The 18,761-nt window shown below is 36.0% G+C and overlaps 1 protein-coding gene across 2 annotated transcripts in view; it reads right to left on the reverse strand.

Moving 5' to 3' along the window:
- Positions 1–18,761, reverse strand: part of MAP3K1 (mitogen-activated protein kinase kinase kinase 1) — a 58,855-nt gene that overhangs the window by 13,209 nt on the left and 26,885 nt on the right. For both annotated transcript variants that reach the window (XM_039566697.1, XM_010395286.4), the window contains exons 2-10: positions 10,391–10,541; positions 8,198–8,401; positions 6,303–6,503; positions 5,417–5,533; positions 4,755–4,903; positions 2,256–2,377; positions 1,429–1,510; positions 1,125–1,302; positions 390–680 (exon numbers count right to left, since the gene is read on the reverse strand). In XM_039566697.1, the coding sequence (XP_039422631.1) occupies positions 390–680; positions 1,125–1,302; positions 1,429–1,510; positions 2,256–2,377; positions 4,755–4,903; positions 5,417–5,533; positions 6,303–6,503; positions 8,198–8,401; positions 10,391–10,534 (1,488 nt within the window). In that variant the 5' untranslated portion in view covers positions 10,535–10,541. The remainder of the gene's footprint in view (positions 1–389; positions 681–1,124; positions 1,303–1,428; positions 1,511–2,255; positions 2,378–4,754; positions 4,904–5,416; positions 5,534–6,302; positions 6,504–8,197; positions 8,402–10,390; positions 10,542–18,761) is intronic.

Here is an 18,761-nt window from a genome sequence, read left to right on the forward strand (position 1 = left end):
TTTTTATTATTTTTAAAGAGATGCAAGTAAGCATTGAAGAGTTGTAAATTAAGTTCTACATAAATTGTGTTCAAAATGTCAGTGAAATGTTCAAAGGATAAATAGCTTACTACATATTCACTGCAAGAGTTAGTCACCTCCTCTTTGAGAGTGAAAAACATACAAATACTGTCAATACTTAGCACTGTGGCAAGTGCCAGCGAAGTCATATCCTTTAACTTATGAGTATTTTGATCATCCCACTTTCAAATGATAGTTAAAAGTCATCAGTGGTGCTCAGCAACAATTACTAGGATTCCTGACTTCATGTATCTTCTCCCATTCCCTCCACCTTCAAAAATGAAGTAGCTATGAAATGAGTAGAATACAACAAGTAAACAACTACTTACTAAAGCAGCAACATACACTTTGTAGACAGGGTCGGCACAGACCATGGACAGCACACTGCAGCAGGATTCCACCACCACATCTCCTGAGATACTGGTCTGAGATGACCCACTAGCTGCTCCCAGAGCTCCAGCACTTGTGTTGTTTCCATTGCTGCTTCCAGAGTTTCCAGTGCTTTCACCATTAGCCAGTAATAGAGCACCACTAACATCATGGGAAAGACGTCTAAGTGCCATCTCTCGTATATTCCAGTTTCGAGAAAACAAGCAGCCAACTAGCTCCATCCCGAACACCTGCCAAGGAAGAAAGCAACATTACAGGAGTCAAAACTAATAATGATGCAACTTAAGTACCTAACAAGAGCAATTAAAAAAGAGGAAAGATTAGTTAAAAATCATCAAGGCTGACAGCAAAAATATGTCCAAAGGTACAGTGACTTAAAAAACAGATTCTGTGATAGAAATAAAACATCATAAATCATATACTACTGGTTCTGTAAAAAATCTATTAGGAGAAGTGGGAGAATGACTGTTAGGACAGCTTAATTCACTTTGAATTTTAATTATTAAGTATGAAGTTGGTTTCTAGACATTGATATTAACAATCCTGAAATCAAGATCTGGCTATACTGGACAAAAATAATGGCAGTTCTCTCATTTTTAAGTATTTGACCCATGTTCAGCTGAAGCCACCTCTACACTCTAAAGGCTATTATGTTTTTCACAAAATAAAATTACCTGAATCCATGGCTCAGCTGAATCTTTATATATAGAAGGGATCTGCTGGACTCCATAATGAGTAAGGTTAAAATCGCTATCTTGGATTCTTCTCTGTGATCCAACTGCAGACTGCTGCTGAGATTGTTGCTGAACCACACGGAGAACAGAAGAGTCCACAGGGCTTGGCAATTCATGACTACAGATCAAGAACAAATAACACAGGTAACAAATAAAACATCTGAGGTAATACTCTAGCATATTCAGAAATATCAATTAAAGATCCAGAAACAGATAGTTTATTATACACCAACTGAATCCTCACCTATAGAAATCATGAGATCTCCATTTAGATCTACAAAGTGGACAGATAAGTGGCTCTCTGTTTCTTCTGCATTCTTCTGCCCCTGGAATACAGCAACAGGATAATATGCATTTAAGTTTTACAAGGTACGAAACCAGAAAATGGCATAACTATTTCTAAGTTAAATGGCGTAACTATTTCTAAGTTTTACTGAAGAACATCAGTTTCATAATAAACGCTTCTGAACTGAGCCGCTTTTAACAGCCTGGGCATTAAAATATGGGTGCTTAAACTTTTTTTCCTGCATGAAGAAATGCTTCACTTCAGTAGTACAATGAATATTTTGAGTTATGAACTGAAATTCAAGTCCTTATGCACCACAAATATAGGAAAATTTTATTTGTAAATGCAAACTGTAAATACTTATACTCTTCATTTAATGTATTATATAAACATACTTCATAATTCATTATATAATCCAAGCTGACACTATATGACTTTCATGCATTCTAATGACAAGTCACAGGGAGTTAAAAGGCCATTCCTAACATTGGTCTAATTGGACATCATCTTTTCATTCAGATAAGAGAAGCTTAAACCTCTAGAGCTGCAGGTAACTTCTATATCAGAGCACTGAATTACAAACTCGATTTGTGAGTAAGTGATAAAATAAGGTGTATCAATAGTACCTGAATGATACCACATTCTCAAAGTTAACAGTCACCATTTAAGAGAAGATTTCTGGGTTTTTTTATTAAAAAGAAAACAAACAACCCCAACCCATAGTAAGCTATAGTACTTCTGCAGATTTAGAGTCACCAGAACTCTACAAAACAAAGGTAACATACATATTGACATGCAGTGGTGGTGTAATTTGTTCCTGCAGCCATCTTCACACACAGTTAGACTCTCTTCATCCAGCATGCCTAACAAACAAATGGGGCACATCTGTTCTTCTTCATCCTTCATACTATAAAAAGAGACATTTGTGATTGTAGGAGAGGCATATCAGAATTCAGAACATGCTTTAACAGTGAAAAAAATATTAACTTCCAGTTTGGAAGAGTCACTTCTGGATAACTATAGGCTATTCATGAACCATTCTCCTAAACCTTGGTCTGAGTAAGTAAGCAACCAGATTTTTAGAAGCACTGAGTACAGACAACACTTTGTTGAAATGAAAGGGAAAGTCACAAAACGCATGACATCTTTTCAAACTAGGTCAGATACCAATTAGAGATTGAAAGGCCCAGCTTTGGGCACTTAACATTTTTTTCCTCTAAGGCTTCTTTAAACAAACCAACCTTCACTTTTTAATTTATAATTTGGTTTTGAAAAACTAAGAAATTTTTGTATTTTGAAAGCTACCCACATTCTTTTTCATCACATTCCTTTCAGAATGTGGAGTCACAAGGTAGTCTCTAGCCCTTTACAGGAAACTGTAAATACTCTTCGATGAACACAGTAAAACTCAAAAAATAAACAACTGCTCAAGAATTTTCTGCCACTAACAGAAACTGATGGAATAGATTCACATGAACACTAACATACATGTCACACATAGACGTTTAGAAAAAACCCTATTTTCCCTGTTTTACTTGTTGTTTCTATTTTATTTTTCTCCAGTTTTATTTTTAAATGGATATAACCAGAGATCTACCCAAAAAATTCTTCTAAACTTAAACAACATGCAATGAAAAGCACAGATTTTTAATCCTTTGCAACATTGTTTAAATGTGCAAAACTCTAATTACTCATAGCAAAAAATTTAAGGTATAGCTGGCATGCATCTAAAACTTTGCAGGCACCCTGCATTTGTTTAACAACAATGCATTTTAAAAATAAAATTAACTTGTACATGCATTATTTCTATATTTCTATATACAAGTATTCCCTTCTATTTCTTTGCAAATGCTTGCAAAGCTATTTTTTCCTTGAGAAAATCCACAAAAGTAAGCTTACAATGAAAAATAATTTTCCACATGTATATATATTTATTAATTAGAAACTTATTTTTGAAGAATTAGCAGTACACAAAACATAACTGCAAGTCACAGGAAATACCAGAACCGAGTATACTTCTATTTCAAATGAATCTGATGCTCAGTGTTCTTCAATAACTATACCATACAAATTTAGACTAGTACAAAACAGTAGCTTCTCTCATTGAATCATTATTGCAGGGTGAATCAGTATCACCAGGTGTACTGGCAAACAACTGAAAAATCCTTCACCCTGTAAAAAGTGGTAACTAACGCAGCGAAGTTCACAATCCTATGGGAAAAAATAATTCCTATGCAAAGTATCTACATAAAAAGAACTGGCTTGTCACAGATAAGTAGTTCCAGAGTAATTATGTATTTACAGCTTTGTTTATGGAATTTATTTACCGTGACATAATTTGGAAAAATAAGTAAAAGATGAAGTGAAGTTAATGTCACAGTCTGTATATCAGAATTATAAACCTGTCTGAATATATTCAATACTTACTAATATGCTCATTATCACAAAGTAACACATCAAGGTACTCCGTAAGTTAGATTCCACTTCACACAAAACAAAGCCTCAGTTAGGGTTGCCTTCTTTGGTTTGACCTCTCTAAATGATGTACAGTTTACCCACAAAATAATGCAAGCATAAATTATTTGTTTAAAAAATTAATCAGCATCTTTTCAAAACCATGGAAAAGAATGTATAAAAGCACTCAAGTAGAAGTCAGGGAAAAAAATATGAAAGAATAACACATCACTTAAAATTCACAGACAAGACATCATTTAGTATTGTACAAACTATAAAGCTAGGACATTAATTGCCCTTTTAAAATAATTTAAACATCCATTTTCAATGAATGTTTAAAGTTTTAAAAACATATGCTTACTTGTGTTTTTACATTTATGTATGTGTTTACATAGAGTGCATTTACCTAAATATTTTTCATTGTATTGTCAGACACACAAGCTTTTCTCCAAAGCAGGATAGGAGACAAAGAAAAATCATGTTTATTCTTCTGTTAACATTTGCACAAGTGCTGTATTTGAAAAAATGCACACAATAGGCTACCAAAGTTGACATATGCTTCAGTCTTGCACTCAGATTTAAGTTTGTTTTGCAAAATTCATACAGGGTCAAAAAAATTCTTTTCACAACTCTGCTTAACATTTTCCCAACAGAAGTTACAAAACAAATATGCCCACTTGGTACCACAGTGACTAATGTATGCTTGACTTGATAGCTTGCAAATGCAGAGACTTAAAGTGGCTTGAAATGAAAGCAGCTTTGAACAAAAAGAATGTAGGTGACTCTGAAACTACAAAACAAAGCTTGTAATTCCTTTAAAAAATACTAACCTGTTTTCTGAACTAGATGTAGAAGTACTAGATGATGACAATGTATGAGAATTTGACATGCGTGAGACAAACTTCTGGATGGTGTTACGAGATGGAGCTTTGATCCTCGAGCTACGCCTACTGTGATATTTCTGGAACAAACTCTCAACCTAACATCAGAAAAAGATAGCAACAGTCGTATTTATCCTATGAATAGCTTGTAATTAAAAGTCATATTACCAAAGCATAAACTACTGCTAACAGGAAAAATCTATTCATCAGAAGTCTTACTACTAAAAAGATCACAAGAAACATTTTATACCAAAAACTTACCTGCTTATTGAAAATAACAGCTTTAAGTAAACACACGATCACTTCAAAATACCCATTTTCTTCCTTCCTATTAGCAACTCAGAGAGACAGATCTATAAATTTGAGTAGAAAATCCCAAGAGTTGAATCACTCACTAAACCACAGCTCTCTACTATTTATGCAGTTATGTGTAATATTTGCAGATAATTTTTTCCACTGAAAGAACTCTTGTGACTGAATTAAAGATATAATTATAAACATATTTCTTGTTGCTTTGAAATCTAACAGTTTTCAGCATTTTTAAGATAGTGTCCTGAAGACATTATAGAGCGTCTTCTAGATCATCATTACATCTATTAGAAATTGATTACCTCAAAGTTCTTCAGTGTCTTTCTCCAGAGCATTGGGTCTGAGGGTTCAAGCTGAAAGACCCGCAGCATAACAAACAGCAGATGAATACAAAAAGTCCCACGGCCGCAGCTACAAGTCTGCAAAGAAAAGTATATGCTAAGGCTCTACTGACTTGGTAATTTTTACACATTTAAGTGTATCATAGAACATACACTACCCATCCCCCAACACAAAAATATTTCATATACAGCAAAAATGTCTCTTGCATGGACTTACAAAAAAAGAGAATTCCTAAAATATTATTCAGAAACACAGATGAGAAAGCATATAATTATGACACCAGTTTTCAATTTATTTTCTCCCTCTACCCCGTCCCTTTTTTTTAATCAACTGAAGCTATTTTTATGCTTCAAACTGGAAGGAATTTATGCATATAATCACAAATCCACAACAGGACATCAATCAAACTTAAATGAGATGCTTCTCTTTATCCAACCTGGATGTGTCCCAATATTGCATCACATTAGTACCAAGAAAGCCTATGAACCTCATTATGGGTATCAGTGAAATTATCACACAATAAGGGAATTATGTCATGTGTTTGTCATTTATACACATCCCATGAATAGAGGAATTAAGTGGCCAAATTTTAGCCAAGAGTATGTAAGACATATAATTCAGAACCACTTCTAGGAATGACTTTTTTCTTTCAAAAAAGAGAAACTGTAGACAAATGTAGTTTACAAATTACAAGCTGATTTTGGTATTCCATGAGTACAGACTACAACTTTGAAACATTACTTTACAGAACAGTGATCAATGATTGATCTCATTTGGCTTTAAACAGATTTCTGAAATTAACTATGAATTGGTAAAAGCTATAAACAAGACAAAAACATTCCCTACCTGAGGCCCAATAAACACTCGGTATTTATTATCAGGGCTGTCGCCTCCAATTAAGAAAGAGTTGGGTCCTATCTGCTGCAGCAAGTACAGCCTGGCTCGCATCACTTTGTTGACACGGCGATTTGTCTCCTCAGGGCTGTATGGAGAGAAGCCATCTGGAGATGGGGCTCGTCGAGGTGGTGTTATCCGTCCGCTCTGAAACTATAGAAGTGCCTCCGTCATGAGCATTCAAAGGACAGAAATATGTTTAAATAGGTATGGTTTATTTATTTCCAGAATAAGAGTCCCCAAAACCTGGCACTACTACAATCTCTTAGACTCTATGATTTAAAAGGATTACTCTTCTCCCATGCCAGAACTTGAGGGCATATGAAAACTGAATTCTGTAGCTGAAACTTGCCTGACATTGGGACACAAAAGGAGTCTTAAATTGCTTTTTATTTTAATGTCATTGGTTGCATTACCATATTACTACTGAATTTTCAAACATAATTCAATCAGAAGATACTCAGAGACTTATTACTCAATAAAAGAGATCACTATATAAGGCTGTAATGTTAATGTATTTCATAAATGAAAAAATGCTATGACTACAGTTTACAAAAGGGAATACAAGTCCAACAAAGATCAAAAGTTTAAGAAAATTCCAAAGAAAAGAAAAAAAAAGATACAGCTTGCTCCCTTTTCCACCATGAAAGCAACTTTTAGCTGAAGATGCTTTCAGGTTTTTTTTTAATATTGTTTCCCCATAATAAAAAAATCAGTGGCCCAAACCTTTTAGGAAGATTGTCTTCAATTAAATTCTTCACATTTCTAACATTATGAAATGCATTAATGGTTCAATCCCATTTCAAATCTTCTGCTTTTATTTATAAGCATTGAATTTCATGTTAGGATGAAAGTAATAATGAATTCACTGTCCATCACATAAGTGAAATAGAACCAGGATTTTTAATGTTTTTAATGTGAAAAGTTAATATAAACCAAAAAACACCAACCAAGCAAAAATGGATCAAAGACAAAATTCAGTATTTTGGTGAGCTGTCAGTTTCTCTCGTCAGGAGGAAAGGACTACTGCTGCTGTGCTGTAACTTTTGATACTTGTCCCTAGTTCAGAAGAATGGCAGTACATATTTTAACTGATACTGGAAAAACTTGTTTAGAACAATGGGACAATAAAACCAATTAAATCTTATTTTTCCTCTAATTGCACTGTGAATTGCACAGTGAATTGCATTGTGAATTTAACTGTTGATGAGCATTTTTACAACAACCTAGCATGTTAGATATTATTCCTCAAAATATACTCTTGATCTTTAATTCAGCCAGTTACTCTTGCTCTATTCTACATTTTCCCTAGAATGCAGTGATAGTGATTTTAGACTTCTAACAACGTACATAAATACATCTTCCCTATCTGTGCATAAAGATCAGTTCTGAAATAGAGGATCACAAGAGTATACCAGTAACACTTTTCTACAGGAATCTTAATCTCATCCACAATCCAATCCTTAATGGAATATACCTGCCCAGAGAACTGACAGGCAGGAGAAACTGACTACAGTAAAAAAAAAAAAAAAAAAAAAAAAAAAAGAAGAAGAAACTACCAGCACTTCTTCATGCTAATCAAGCTAAGAGAACTTATATGTATTCTTGACTGAGTATCTGTATTTCTTCATTTATTTCCTAGCAATAACAAATGGAAGCAGGACTGAAGGAAAAAGAAAACACACATGAGAAGTATCACATGAGATACGTATGTCACCCAAGTGATACCCTGTAATAACCTCTTTATATCGGCATCTTGCTCTACAGAGGCAGGACCAACTGCCCCTCTAAGCAAAAGATTGTAGAATATAGCCAAACTGAAAATTACATCACAGCTTGCAACTTACAGGCACTGGAGATACCCTTTTTCTTCTAACACCTGGTGACTCAGATTTAACTGTCCTAGCAGATGATGAAGAGGAGCTGCTAGGAGAAGGACTACGTCTTCCTTTCTGTGTAGGTGAAGCAGTGTTTTGTCCTTCAGCTTGAGGATCTAGACAGAGCTTGTTCATTTCTGATCCATCTACTTTTCCAGGGATAGGTTTCACCACCTTGAGGAAATTAAACCACATGTTAAAATTATTAATTGGCAATTTTACATTAACGCAAATCAAATTAATCAAGAATTATTTTACTATAAATAAGCCGTTATACAGATATCCAAATATGCCTTGGGCCATACTACTAACATCTAAGAGGGATTAGCTTCCTGATCTATATGCAACACAAAAGCAAGAACCTTTCTTCCTGTCCATTTGTGCTGCTTATGTTACTTGTGGCAGCAACTGATTTAATTATCAAAGTACTTCTATAATTATCAGTCACGATATATTAAAGAATAGCAGTTTCCCCATCTGCCAAGTTGAAGCCAAAAGAACTTTTTCCTCTACAGGTACTGTCTGCTTATTAAGAGCTATAATATTGGATCCATCCATTCAACATGGTACCAGCTGAAGAATACTAGGGTTACTGTTTCTACAGCACAACACTTTTGCAAAATAAAGACTTCCAACATGGAGGTAATCCAGCAAAATTAGGTGTGCTGTTCTTTGTAAAAACCACATCCACATTTTTTGTCTGCCATACAAGCAAAATAGCTATACCTCATTTGGTGTCTGAGCTAACCAACGTGCATGGTGCTGCACAATGTGGACAGACATAGCTGCTCAAGCAAAGGGAATATATACACTTCCAATTCACTGCTTTGTTGCATGAACACAATTTTGATACTGAGGATTAGAATATTTCAAGACAACTTTCAGCTTTCTGCCTGTCAGACCCACATAATGCATAAGAAGAGTAACATCCCTGGGAATCACATTAAAAACAGTCACACTGGGCAGATTCAGTTTTAGTTCTACATTTTTCAGTGTCTCAGAGACTTGACTCAACACTGGAAGGAAGCTCCAAGCAACACCTCAGATAAACAGAGCAGATCTCTCCCAGAAAGTTCCAGAGGTCTCTCTGAGACAAAAACTGAAAGGGGCTTTTCCTCCTTAGGGTAAGAAGAGACATCTAGACTCAGTGCCCAATTACTAAAGGGAACAGGATAAAAGAGAAGTATAAAGAGCAGTGAAAAGCATTTTTTCCCTCCTACCAATAACTGTAATGCTTCTCCTTTCCTGGAAGATCAGAATACAAATTTATGTACCTATGGACAAGCTACAGTTACCAGCTACTTGTGCTTGAAAACATTAAAAATGTCAAATTATAGTAATTGAGAATCTGGAGCATCAAATGTTGTACTGACACACCCAGAAACCTCAAAGGAAGTGGGCTGAGCAGGAAAACAATTTCAAACCACACAGTAACCCAAAAGCATTTACATTTTTAAAGTTGTGTTATTTGATCCTTTGAGGCATTGGGGTTTGGTGCACTTTTAAGTATTTTCAACGTTATTTCTCAGAACAGAACCTTATTTCTGTTCCAGAAAAGCTGTCCCCAAACACTTGCATACTGCATCAGATGATCTTTACATTAGTGGTACATGGGAGTCACAGCAACCAATGCAACTACGTTTATAAGTAACTAATGGCTGTTAATTAACCAGCAATACGCTGAATAGAATTGAAACTACTCTTAAAAATGTTTCAGGTTTGATGTATTTGCATTTCTTAAAGCACTTCCAAGCCGTTTATGCCAAAGCAATACCCAAAAGGCTAACGGAACACTGCCATCCGAATCTCAGCAGAGCTGAGAGCTGGCCGAAGAACAGCTGGGTTTCGGTTCGTTCCTGTTTCCACCCGGTGAGCAGGCGCAGCCCCGGTCGCTGCCGCTGGAGGGCAGCAGTGCCGCAGCCGTGCCCGCTCACAGCAGCGCCGCGATAACGCCTGTGCTTAAAAATAAACACAACCAACGCGCTGCGTTTCGGAAAGGCAGCCGCGCTGTCCTGCTAAACACCGCCTAGGAAACGGGCAGGACCACCACGATTAGGAGCAGAGAAATTGTTAAGAAACAGAGGTTTCTAACAGAAAGAAATGTAAGTAATTTTTATTTGTAATAGCTGTTACAGATACTGTCCTTCCATCAGTGCCACTTACCACAGGGCCTCTCCTGCTTCTTCTTTCCAGCCATTCATGCTTCCAGGCTGGCATACACGTTGCCTTGAGTTTCTCCCTGATCATGCGCTCTTCTGGGCGGTCATCCATCTTCTGCAACCCCCTGAGGGTTTCTTTATTCTCCATGTCACGACTACAGCAAAGAAAAAAAAGTCATAAACAGAATTAATTTCAGTTAAAGTATAATGCCACAGCATTCTTAAACTTTGTCCCACCCTATTCTCCCTCTCCTTACAATGCAGCTGCTAAAACATTATTTCCACCAGACTGCAAGAAGCCTTTTAAGAGTTACAACTGATCTGTTGTTCTGCCATTTGAAGCACAATACTTGTTTAGAGGGATATTTCTTTAAAATGTGTGTATTGTTTGTAGCACTGAACAACCAGTAAAAAAAAAGTCTTGGTAAATATAAAACCAATACAAAAATTACCCTCTATGTCATGCCATTCATCTTCACAAGTGTTGGAATGGTTCATACACTTCTTGGCAATTCAAAGCCTACAGTCTCCATTTAAAAATAATTAACGAAATTAATATAAAGATGAAAATTTTCCATAATCAGAGGATGCACAAGAATGAAACTATGTACCTAGTGCCTCTTCATATATTAACTCTGCTCAAAAAAAGAGAACTTGTAAACTAATAGAGAGTAAGTATCAGAGAATAATAAAATGGCCTGTGTTGGAAGAGCCCTTAAAGTTCCAGCCCTCCCGCTTGTGGGCAGGGACACCTCCCACTAGACTAGGTTGCCCCATCCAAACTGACCTGAAGTGTATTTAAACTAGACACAGAAGTCACAAAATTAAGGTTAGTGGCCTTATGAGTTCTTTCCAAGGGACTAATGACTCAAGAGCTCTTAAAGTCAGCTATAGTAAGAGCAAAATTCACAGCAAGTTCATATCTGTAAAATGAAAATTTAATCCATCTGGGCTTGTACTTTCTGACCTACAGCAAAGTAGTTCCTTGTGACTGCTAGCAACAACAAAAAGCAAAAAATACTGTCAGACACTGAAAAACAAATATGAACAGTCTAGAAGATTTCCTGATTCTGTTGAGCTATCTGCGAAATCACCAAGAAAACCACATTCTTAAGCAGGAGCACATGATCCCCACCCATCTTCTTGAAGTCAGTGCTCTTTAGAAATAAGCAAGCTTGATTAAGACAACTGTCAGAAGGAGACTTTACTCCAAAAATAAAATCACAGCTTAAAGAGGAAGACTATATAATAATTTAGCTACAACCACTGCTTTCTTCCGTGCAGTCTCAGCTTTTAAAGCATTTAACCATGCAGTCACAACTGCATTTATGTACTGTATGATGACCTAAAAACATATTCCCTGCAATATTCATTGCAATAAAATCTTAAAATTACAGTTCCTATCTTCAGCAGCATTGTGTTACTAAAGTAATTTATCACAAATCTGTACTTTAAAGAAAATTAAAAGTTTTTGCTGGTCAGGAGAGTACTGTTATTTTTTTTCTTCTCTCATCGTAGAGACAAAGGAAACAAAGGATTCTGAGGCAGGAAATAATTCTTCCTGTTCAGCGCTGAAACGTAATAAGCAGATGGACACTGTAAACAAAATATATTTTCTTTCAAGCTACCTTCTAAACCTACTGTTAATAACTGATTTTGGATATGCAGAACTGTGTGATTCTAGTGATTAAGGACTTAAAAATGTTTATAAGTAGAAACACAATCCACCTAAGAATTAATGTTTTTTCAGAGGTTAAGCATTAATGCCTGCTTAATTCTAAAAGTAATGCAAGTGACATAGAAGTAATTTTTGTCCCAGCACTGAATTCCATAGCATTGCCTTTTAGAAACAGAGACAAATACAGTGATAATTAATGAAGAACAAAGATACTATAGCAGTAGATAGAGTCCAAATGAAGAACGTGCCTGAAAGTTTCAAATGTGGAAGAAACCACTATGTAAAAAGACTCGACTTTACATTTTTTTCCTCAATCAAAAAATCTGTTCAAAGACAAAAAATATTTGATAAGAACAGCACAGCTCCAAAGTAATAAAGATGCAAGTTATTTAATGACATGAACCATCTCAGTTGCTTGAGTACTTCATATACTAGACAGAAAACATCCCACCAGCAGTGAAAGAATAACACAGTATTTCATTTGTTCATATACCCATGATTAACTTCCCAACTGATATAAAAAAAGTCTTTTGAGGCCCTTGGACTTGAATTCATGAACAATGTAATACAACAGCAGAGGCTTCACAATCTCTGCTTGTTCTCTAAAAAGCAGAAGCAGCTATCTTCCTCTCATGTGACAGCTAAACCGATCTACTCTTGCCTGCACAAAGAACTCTTGTGCTTTCTATACACGCAGGTGGGAAAGACCAACCGAGTCTGAAAGCTTTTGCTTAGTAAATCAGTTATCTTATGCAGAATTTAAGTTGTATGTATATCTCTATATATTTCTTTTTATTTATAGAACACATCTTCTTAAGTGATCAAAACAACTTCATATTTTAACTCAAGCCTTGGCTAAAATATTCATTAAGTAGTCTTATCTGTTGGGTCTGTGGAAAAAATATTTTTCCTGTAACTGCACCAAACTCCTACATACTGGAAGATACCCTCACTTTGTGGCCCTGAACCTGCCAGGTTTGGTTTTTTTATTTGTTTTCTGTTTCTTAAGCAAAATCCCTCATCTATGTCAGGCAAGCTGAGATTTTTTCCACACAACGATGTTTAGATTGCCAGTCTGTATCACTGTACCTCAGCACAAAATAAAAACAAGAAATCCAGAGCATATTCCACCAAGGACTTCATCCTCCAGTGTACAGAGTATTCTGATCTTCATACAGCAGCACCTATTCATGATAGCTATGTGCTTAAGTGACTCCCAGGTGGTGTTTCATTTGAATCACAGTGCAAAGCTAATGAACAAACTAAAAACAAACCTCAGAGAACATGCCTGGACCCCGGGAGCCTTACATTTCACAATAGCCCACCCCTCTGCTTCATCAGGATTTTGCTCTTAAATGTTTCAGCTTCTCATGAGTAGAACAAAAGAAGATAAAATATGCTTTTTTTCTGATAAATTTTAACTTTTAAACTTTTCCTCCCTCCCCCTTAAGGCAACACCAAGTACCTTCTCAATTCTTTGTATCGGTATTTTCAAATCAACAGACATCAGCTCCTGTAGTAATTGTCAAGAAGTTCCAAAGAAATGGGTATAAACTGAGTTTTGGAGTACTGAGCAAGGTCAACAGTGTGATGAATACAGGAGTTTAATGCATAAGGTCACTGATCTGCAACTTAATAATTGCATTATTCACTTTGGATTATTTGCTTCATGAACTATAAAACTCAATACAGTAAGATTAACATACTGCATGGAAACAATCTACTGCAACATCTTGCGCAACAGAGAAGGCAAAATGTCCTTCATTTCTTAATTTTGAAGACTTGCAAACGGTAAATGAGTAGCTAGATTATGAACAACTTGTTTTCCACGGACCAATGACTCAGGATTTTAGAATGAGGTATGCAGTACACATGCTGTTTTAGTAAACGATGGTGAAGTACACAAGCAAACTTTACTTCTAATAGCTTAGTGAATTCAGTACTAATTCTCTGCATGTGTTTTTCTTACAAAGGGTATATAATGGTATATGAAAGCCCAACTGTAGCTCCAATTCATTTGCCAGTTGTACATTCCAGTGTACCTCTCAGCAATTAGATAGATGTCTTGGTTTCTCTGCTATCTTATTTGGGTAAAAAAGCTTTATCCAATAGCCAGGCTGGACCACATTTTATTAGCATTAATTATTAATTATTTTATTAGGAAGACAGGAAAAAGGCAAGTTCTGAAAGAGGAGTCAATTCACCAAGAAAGGGACGTTCTATTTGCTATATCCACAAATACCCAATCATAGCAAGGAGAAAAGTTATTAGCTGCTGAGTTACTTGGTTTTTTCTTTTATTTTAAACATTTGTTGGAAGCAATTTAGCAAAAGTAACTTGCAATATCAGCAGTGGTCAAACCATGAGGAACCACAAGAAATATTTATGAACAAAAGCAGTCACGAAGGAGCTATATCACAACAATCAATGCAGTTAAAAACAGATCTGATGGAAGAGCACTGGATGAGAAAGAACGAATACAGGAGAAATTACATCATTTGTTCAATACAAATGCCATCTGTTGTAACAATCAAAACTGGAAGTGACCTTAGATGGGACATAAAGATCTCATTTTGAGGATCTTAAGCACAAGTTAACAATATGGTTACCAAGCTAAATGCAACCCAAGCCTCAACAGGTCCCAGGAACACCAGACTAGTCAGCTAGCCAGGATGCATGCTAGGAGCAGTGCTCAAATGTGAGGAACAGGGACAAAAGAGTTAGCCATTCCCTGAACTGAGGAGGTCAGCTACTAATATTTGAGATAACTTCTTGCCACTAACAGTTCCAGTAGTGCTCACAGCTTCTCTTTTGCCACTATGTACTTCTAATGAAGTAGAGATCAGTAAATAAAAACCAGAGCAAGACGGACAAGGCATGGTCTGTCCTCCTGTCAGGTCTCCTGTTCCTTCTCCTGCTGATTCATTACTGCTGGCATCTATCATCTAACCATATGCATTCGTTCTAACAAAGCAAAACATCAGGTATGGCAGATACTATGAAAACGAAAAATTTCATAGGAACCTTCTCAACCTGGTAATAAATGGCAGCAACTGTCACTTAACAACAGAACTAAATGTGCTACTTCCTAGAGACAAAGGTACCTGGCTTCCAAAAATAGTTACAGAGACTTTAGCTGAATGTTATGGAAGTATGAAATTTAGTCGTATTACTCCGTTAAGAGTACTCCCTTGAAGGCTGGTACATCAAAAGGTGCATTTGTCAAAAAGTATTTCACTGCTAACAGGACAGTATTCACAACCAAAACTCTTAACTCCACAGACTGAGCCATCCCCTTCACTGGAACCTCACAGGCCCTGGTCAAGAAGGGTCAATCTTTCCTGTGAGCCCCAGTGATGAAGGCTCAAAACTCCAAAGACGGATGTCAAAACATACAGAGGTAAATTTCCTGCATGGATTTTCTAGCTCCTGTGAAGTCAAATTCACCAATGTAAACCATTTGTTTTATTTCTTGCTCTGAAACCACCTAGCTAATCCTTTGAGATACATATTACTCAGTAGGTACTGAAAATGAGTCCGCCTACAAAACAACACAAGAAACAACAGCCTCCGTTTACAACAGATGCTTGCTACAAAGCAAATGAAATGGGCTTCTCTCTGTGTATTTCCTAAAAAAGCTATCAGACATCTCACACAAGTATTATAGAAAGTTCTTAGGGCTCTCTAATTCTTTCTATCATTATTTAGTCAGCCAGTCACAGTTCAGATGGATCAGGGCGTACACATAGGTGTTTTCAAAATGTGAAAAACATCAGTAACATTACATGATCTCTCAGACTCTCCACTTTCATAATAAATGCTTTACAAAGAGAATTTGGTACTTTATCTCTAAAACCCTGAAATTTTATCAAGTTTATTGAGCAGAATTTCTAAAATTTACAGAAGGTAAATGATTTATATTGATACAAGAGACCCAACGCTACTAGTAATTGTGCAGTTTAATTTTTTAAATAATTTTATGAGTTTTGCTTAATATACCCAAAATGAGATGAAAGAAGTTCAAGTATTTATTACAGTATTACAAACTTCAGCATCCCAGCAGAGCCCAGTATGCCCAGTTCATGTTACGTCAGCTGCAGAGAATATGCAAGTCCTCTCCATGGTGGTGCAACATACCACTGGGCCTTACTTCAAAAACAGCAGTAATGTCATTACAAAGACTGAACTGGAGTGCTCACTTACAGTCAGCTGTATGATTAGTTCATCTGCACCACCTATAACCATCTGTTATAGGATGTCAGGCATAGGTGTTAGAAAGGGATTCTTTCCTCCAGGTTGCCCCACCAGAGACCTCCTCTAGCTCTTCCTGAAGTATACGAACAAGTTTTTACTTGTTACATATCATGTAAGTAAACTCCCTTTATAAATCAAATTCTTCACTTCTAGTATGAAGTTTGATCTCTTAGGCACCAAATCCTTCAAGGCTGTCCTAGCTCAAACTAGGAGTATTAGTTGAAATGTGATTGGCCAACACACAGAAAGGATCAGGTCAGAGCAAATACAGTCCTTGCAGAAGTCCTTGATGCAGAAGTCTAAGCCATTAACAGAAAGATGAGAATTTTAAGTAGGATAAAAGCCAAAATACAAGTCCTAAAACAAAGTTCTCATTGGAGATTATTTTTATATGTCAGTGTATCAGGTAGATATCCTACTGTTTCAAGTGTCTATCCTACTTTTAAAGATAAAATTGCTTATTGTATATTAGATGACTGTCAGAGAAGAGCAGAACATCTCCACACATAATGCACAGGATTAAGAGTTTCTTAGCCAGTTTTACTCCCCTGTCATCAGTACAGAACATCAGATATTTCATACAAAAAAAATTATGCTCTGAATCAGCTTAAGATCCTAGGGTTAGGCAGATAAACCTGCACACTATATTCTCTACCTTCAATGAGAATGGTGGAAATAAAATAGCATACAAACAAGTAGCTTGGACAGAATAAGCTAGATAAAATTTAAAAGCTACAACCTACTAAATGATTTCTGTGATAGTTATAAATGAGAAAAAATTTAGAATGTCCTGGCCCTGTTCAAAATGGCAGAATTATCAGCAGATACCAAATGTTCAGAGATTACTGCTGGAAAGGTCTCTCCCCAAAATATGATCATAAAAATAAACAATAAAAGAAAGCAAATGAAAAAATTTAAGGCTTATATATATGTTGTTTCTAGAAAAGAAACAACATCCTCTACAAATTTTAGGTCTTAATGGCTCGTTAGTCTGGCCACACAGAAGACCAGAGATGCAGAAAGAAATTTAACAGGTCTCCTGCTCTTTTCTGAAGAATGATCTAACTGACATGCTTTCATGACAACCATTATTTCTCACCACGGTTATATCTGTTTCTTAGTGCACACTGCTGACAATTACAACCAATTATTATTCTTATCTATTAGTTGTACTGAAGTAGCAATTAGGAATCACAAAGCAGGCCCCTCGTATTCTAAGCATCCCAATCTGTTTCTTTAATTTATGTTTTGTTATTTGGTATTAATTTTTTAAAGTTTATGCTTTTTTCCCCCCTCTTTTTATATTTCTTGTCTATGTATTTACCAATCCAAGTTAGACTAGGAATTAATATCATTAGTATGATACCATGATATAGAAACAGCTATATATATAAGCTATACTGAACAGGCACTAAACTTGCTAAAGAGATATATGTCATGCTCACTGACAGTCAGAGACTCATTCAAAAAGGCCTTGTGTTCTGAAGATTCATGCATACACTGAATTTTGCTCAAAGGCCAAAGTGGGCTAAATGTTTCCACACAGATTTCTGACTGTCATAAAAAGCTTTCCTATGGCACAGAAATAACATTAAAAATTCCTTGCAAGCCTATTCAGAGTAACTGCTGGGTAAAAAAATACAACCCTAGCAACCCTTTCACCCACTTATGGTAGACACACATTGAACAGCATTATCTTCTATCAGCAGAGAGCTACAGGAGAGCTGGCTATCACCATGCAGATCCAGATTTAGGTTCTGCAGTTCCTTAATGCTCACACCATGCAGTGCCCTTGCAAGTATAGAGTGCTCTGTGCTGAAAAGGGCTGCCTCCTTTCGAAGGAGGAGACCTTTTGGTGGTATCTGTCAGCTAATCTAACCACAGGCCAACTATACAGTAACTACACCCACTTCAACAATGGCAGCTACTATTGCAAATGTTTATTTTTTGAAGACAACGTCAAGCTACCATGACAAAAAAAATTACAGGAAAAGGCATTCAAAACTTCTGTGAGCATATGGTTAAAAATGATACAGCCTCATTAACTCCTGTTTTGTCTTCTTTAAAACCTACAGAATAAAGAGAAAGTAAGTGCAGGAATCTTACCAGATGAGGAAGAGAGTGTTTAGTGAGACAATTAAAAAAAATTTTTAAAAACCAGTTAGCAAGTAATAAAAATATTTTTCCGTAATAACCAAATAGGTCTGATAACAAAACAAGAAAGCTAATACAGGACAGCAAGTATACGCTTTAAAAATATACCATTTTTCCTTATCATCTTCAGTGGATTCCTGAGATTTTATTTTAAAACTTTGGTGCTTTCACATCTCACTTATAACAATGTATTTAAGTTTTTAATTTATAATAATTCACGCTCCTTACAAAATGTAATTCTTGACACTAATTACAAATTACATACTGTCAGAACAAAAATGCAGTGAGC

This window comes from Corvus cornix, chromosome Z, assembly GCF_000738735.6.
Source record: "Corvus cornix cornix isolate S_Up_H32 chromosome Z, ASM73873v5, whole genome shotgun sequence".
In the NCBI taxonomy this organism is placed as follows: Eukaryota; Metazoa; Chordata; class Aves; order Passeriformes; family Corvidae; genus Corvus; species Corvus cornix.